General features: G+C 45.5%; 1 protein-coding gene across 1 annotated transcript; it reads left to right on the top strand.

The window, feature by feature from the left end:
• Window positions 1-421: 421 nt before the first annotated feature.
• LOC120319219 lies at window positions 422-2,056 on the top strand (the record flags this gene model as incomplete). The annotated part of the gene is made up of 2 exons (XM_039367845.1): window positions 422-1,129; window positions 1,352-2,056. Coding segments are annotated over 2 exons (1,413 nt in total), but the record flags the coding sequence as incomplete, so codon positions are not given.
• Window positions 2,057-4,898: the final 2,842 nt, after the last annotated feature.

Genomic DNA, 4,898 nt, shown 5'->3' with positions numbered 1-4,898 from the left:
TCACTCCTATCAGAGTAAAAGCAAGAAGGGTACCTTTTGCTTTAAAAGGGAAAATTGATGCTGAACTGGAAAAATTAATCCAGCAAGGAATCTTAGAACCTGTTGACTCCAGTCCTTGGGAAACTCCCATAGTCACGCCTCTTAAGGCTAATGGGGACATTCGCATCTGTGCAGATTACAAATGCACTCTAAATAAGGCATTGCAACAACATGCCTATCCTGTACCTGTAGTCATCCATATTCTGGCTTCCCTCAAGGGGGGGCATGTTTTTGCAAAGCTTGACTTAGCACAGGCTTATCAACAGTTACCTGTTGATGAAGCTGCTGATGTAGCACAAACCATTGTAACTCACAGGGGGGCATTCAAAGTCAAAAGACTACAATTTGGAGATTGAGGGCTGTCCTGCTGTGGTTCCGGAAAACAGGACTCAAGCTTAAAAAGGACAAATGTAAAATTGGGGTGCCCTCTACAGATTTTCTGGGATTCAAAATTGATGCCAATGGGATTCATCCTGCTGAGTCCAAGTTAAAAGCTATCATGCAAACTCCTAGGCCTAAGTCCAAAGCTGAACTGCAAGCTTTCCTGGGCCTCTTGACTTTCTATAATTCATTCATTCCTGAGAAGGCTAATGTAGCTGAACCACTTCATAGGCTTCTGGACAAACAGGCAGTGTGGCAGTGGTCACAAGCACATGAAGCAAGCTTCAATGAGGTTAAGGCCTTACTCACATCCAACAATGTGCTTTCACATTTTAATGAAACTCTTCCTGTGTGCATCGCTTGTGATGCTTCTCCTTATGGAGTGGGAGCAGTACTCAGCCACCTCAGACCAGATGGAACTCAGGTTCCTGTTGCGTATTACTCTAGAACCTTGTCTTCTGCTGAACGAAACTACGCCCAGATAGACAGGGAGGCCTTAGCTGTTGTTGCTGGAATTAAAAAATTCCATGATTTCACGGTCTACACTGACCATAAGCCTTTGTTGGGGTTGTTTACAACAAACAAACAGACTCCCCATATCATCTCCCCCAGGATGCTCAGATGGTCAATCTTTCTATCAGCCTATGACTTTTCTTTAATTCACAAACCTGGCAAGGAAATGGGTCATGCTGATGGCCTCAGTAGATTACCCTTGCAAGTAGTAGAGGCTGATCTTGCCCCTGCCATCAACATCCTTTCCATTCAGGCGCTGCCTGAGTCACCTTTAAATGCCAGGGATGTGGCTGCTGAATCAGCCACAGTTCTCACACTCTCTTGTGTCTTATCTTGGCTTCTGTCTGGATGGCCAGAGAGTTGTCCAGGCGCTGAATTTCAGAGTTTCTGGCTTAAGAGGCTGTCCACTTTTCAGGGTTGTCTGCTGTGGGGCAGCAAAGTTGTCATTCCTACCTCAATGAGGTCTAGGGTCTTAGATTCCCTTCATGAGGGCCATCCTGGCATTGTACGAATGAAGGCGCTTGCACGCAGCCATTTGTGGTGGCCTGGGTTAGACAAGGAAATTGAGGCTAAGGTGCACGCATGTCACCTTTGTCAGTGCTCACGCCCAGAAATGCCTCAGGCCCCTGTGCATAGATGGGAGGAAACACAGTCTCCATGGTCTAGAGTGCACATCGATTACGTTGGGCCCTTTCAGGGTCAATTCTTCTTGGTCCTGGTTGATAGCTATTCAAAATGGCTTGAGGTTGTACCTGTCTCTTCCACCACCACTGCAAAGACTATTCAAGTACTGAGAGGGATTTTTGCTGCACATGGGCTTCCGGATGTTTTGGTGTTTGACAATGGCCCTCAATTCTCTTCTTCCGAATTCCAAGCTTTCTTACAGGCCAACATGATTCATCATGCCACCTCCGCGCCTTTCTACCCTTCCACCAACAGTATGGCTGAACGGATGGTCTGCATCACCAAGGATGCTTTAAAGAAACTGACCTATGTGGACTGGCACCACAGGTTGGCTGATTTTCTTCTTGCTTACCGCACCACACCCTCAACTTCTACGGGGAGAAGCCCAGCTGAACTTCGCTGGGGGTGCAAACTAACTACTAAACTTGACCGGTTGCATCCGGACAGACTGCCTCCTAAGTTTACACAACCCAGGGCACCGAGGCAATTGCTAGTGGGTGCCCCGGTATGGACCCGTAACTATGGGCCTGGTCACTTGTGGGTTCCTGCTGTAGTATGAAAGGTTACAGGTCCCTTGTCATACAAGGTCTCCTTGGATGACGGTCGTATCCTGCCACGGCACATCGACCAGCTGCGTACAAGACTGGACTTACCTTTAGAGACTCCTGGGTCTTTTCCAGGGGGGGAGGGGGACCTCTATGGGCAAAGGAAGGGGTGTTGGCAGCAGCCAGGCACAAACAGAGAGGCAACAGACAGCCTATCACAAGATTCCGTGAGTGTTCCGAACAGGAATTCGTGGGAACCAGCTAGCACACAGGCACCAGTGCCTACTCCAGTCAGGGAGTCACACCGGGGGCATAATCATTACCCACTAACACCATTCAGCACTCCAGTCAGGGGGAATAACCGGGAGCATCGTAATAACTCAAACATTGCAAGAGAGCTGGCACACAATCAGTCTAGTTGGCCCAACACTGCCACTGTTCCCAGAAAGGAACATTCATGCAGGGAGGTGGTCGGAGGGGCAAATCCCAATTCTGACACCTCTGGCATAACGGAGGGGGCAACTGAGTTTTGGGACAGTACTGAAATCCCAGACAGTCCTACTATGGAACTGGGGAGTGGAGGAAGGCAGCCTCATGATAGGTCCAGTGTGGCCCTGGGAGGCTCTACAGAGTTGCCCAACAGTGGCAGCCTTCTAGAGGGGCCAGAGAGCCTGCAACTAGACAGGTCAACCAGGTTATGGAGAAAACAAAGTCTTGGTCTGACGAGCCCGGTGGGCAAGCAAGCGGGCCAGGCAATGGGGCACAGTCCATGGGGACCACCAGGGTCTGAGAAAGGGGGCGAACCCATATCATCCCCTGGACAAGATGTACTTGGAGAGTATCAGGGCCTACGAAGATCACAGAGAGCTAAGAGATCTCCCAAATATCTTGAAGATTTTGTAACTCTGCTGGCAAAGCAGAAACAGTAAGAGGGTGTTTCTGTGGAAAGTTGGAAATAGGGACACTGGGGAATTAATCCCCAAAATTATAGCCTGGCACCAGTGGAGCAGGGGTTGACACACCACGCTCGTGTTGGGGTCGCGTGTAACTATTCATATAGTTGTGGTCTTAGCCGGGGGGGAAGGGGTGTTGTGTCCCAAGCCTGCAAAGGCAGGCTCGGGACGTTACAACGGTCCCGGGCAGTTGCAAGCTGCCCGGGACCAGACTGGCTGGCGCCGGCGCTCGCGCGCATGCGCAAGGTGTGCAGCGCGCCTAAATGTTGCTTTTTTGGCCTGGGGATTGTCTTTAAGAGAGGCTGAGAAGTTTGCATACGTCAGAGTTGTAACGGGGCTACAGAACAACAAATAAAGAGCTCCTGAAATTACAAGATGCTTCGTGAAGTCATTGCCATTAACCAAGGATTCAACAAAGGGGATCAGTTGGGATTGCAATATTGTACCAGCATTCCTGCTGTCTAGCACTTTCCTTGTCTGTACTATTTCAACCAGTGGTTCGGAAATGGCAATCTACTTTGTCTATGACTATGGGTCAGCAGTGACTTGGAAGTTTATGACCACCATAGCAACCATGGATTTGATTAAGATATATTGGGAAGGAGATCATTCACTAGATTTGGTATTTGTTTCAAGGCAATGGGAATATGATCTGAAGTTAGAGAAAACTAACATGCATCTCTTGTCATGGACAGATCACTTCTTCCTAACTTTCTGCCCTCCTAGTTTAACAGTTCTCTGTAGCTAACTCCACTATGCAGGAAGAAAGAATGGATTTGATTTGTCCTCCCAAGTGATTATTGGATCCAGAAGGATTCCAGGAACTTGATTGTTCCCAAAGCTCAGTCACAAGGCCCAACTGAAATCTTAATTGCGACTTGGCTCCTGGAAGCCCATTGCTTTCACATCATTCTGTAAGATGAAATGGTGCAAAACTCTTTCTCTGTGTCTTTCTCAGAGAGAGATAGAAAGTGAAATAGTTAGATAGCTAGTTACATATAGTTATAGACAGAGAGAATTTGCTCATTTCTAACTCAGTATAGGAACAGGAATGCCAACATTATAATGGAAAGTATGGGAAATACTGGTAAGAATAGTAGATGTTTCTGATGCACTTTGAGTATTGCTGACCCTGAAAATCATGATTAAGTATTCTGGTTTTCCTATTCTTAGATCAAGATAGATATTATAGCCTATTAAAACCAATCAAGCTCCCTTTGACATTTTGAATTAATTTGATCCAATATGAAGGAACAAAATCTAGGACTGGGGCATATCTGTTCATCTCAATACTATTTTATTTGGAAGTAGCTCCAGGTATGATAATCAAGGATTGAAATTGGAGGTTCTATAGCCATGTTGAAATAATATGGTATTCCCAACATGCTGCTTTCCTACCTATGTTTTCACTTTTTTTTTTCAGCTGATGATTGTATGGTTTTAATGTGAGTGTGTATACATATACAACCTTAATTTGGGAGTGGCACCATATAAATTAATTGAATGATACAACAAAATTGGCTACAAAATAGATTTTATAATTATCAGTTGGGATATACATATTGACAGTGGTATCAATCTCACAGAAACTATAATATTCCCTTTTGTTATTTTCTACATTTTGATTCATATGTATATTTTCAAGCGGATTTTCAAGTGGACACATTAAGCATTTTTATGTCATTTTTTTTTTAAAAAAATATCTTCTCTCTTTTTTTTTTTTTGAAGACTGCTTCAATGAAATGGGTGAGCCTTTTTTCTCTTTTACTGAAAATGATTAATC

Source organism: Crotalus tigris, unplaced genomic scaffold, assembly GCF_016545835.1.
Source record: "Crotalus tigris isolate CLP2741 ecotype Arizona unplaced genomic scaffold, ASM1654583v1 scf7180000017600.4437325, whole genome shotgun sequence".
Classification (NCBI taxonomy): domain Eukaryota; kingdom Metazoa; phylum Chordata; class Lepidosauria; order Squamata; family Viperidae; genus Crotalus; species Crotalus tigris.
Note: the sequence above shows the minus strand (reverse complement) of the source record. Positions and strands in the feature narration are given on the sequence as shown.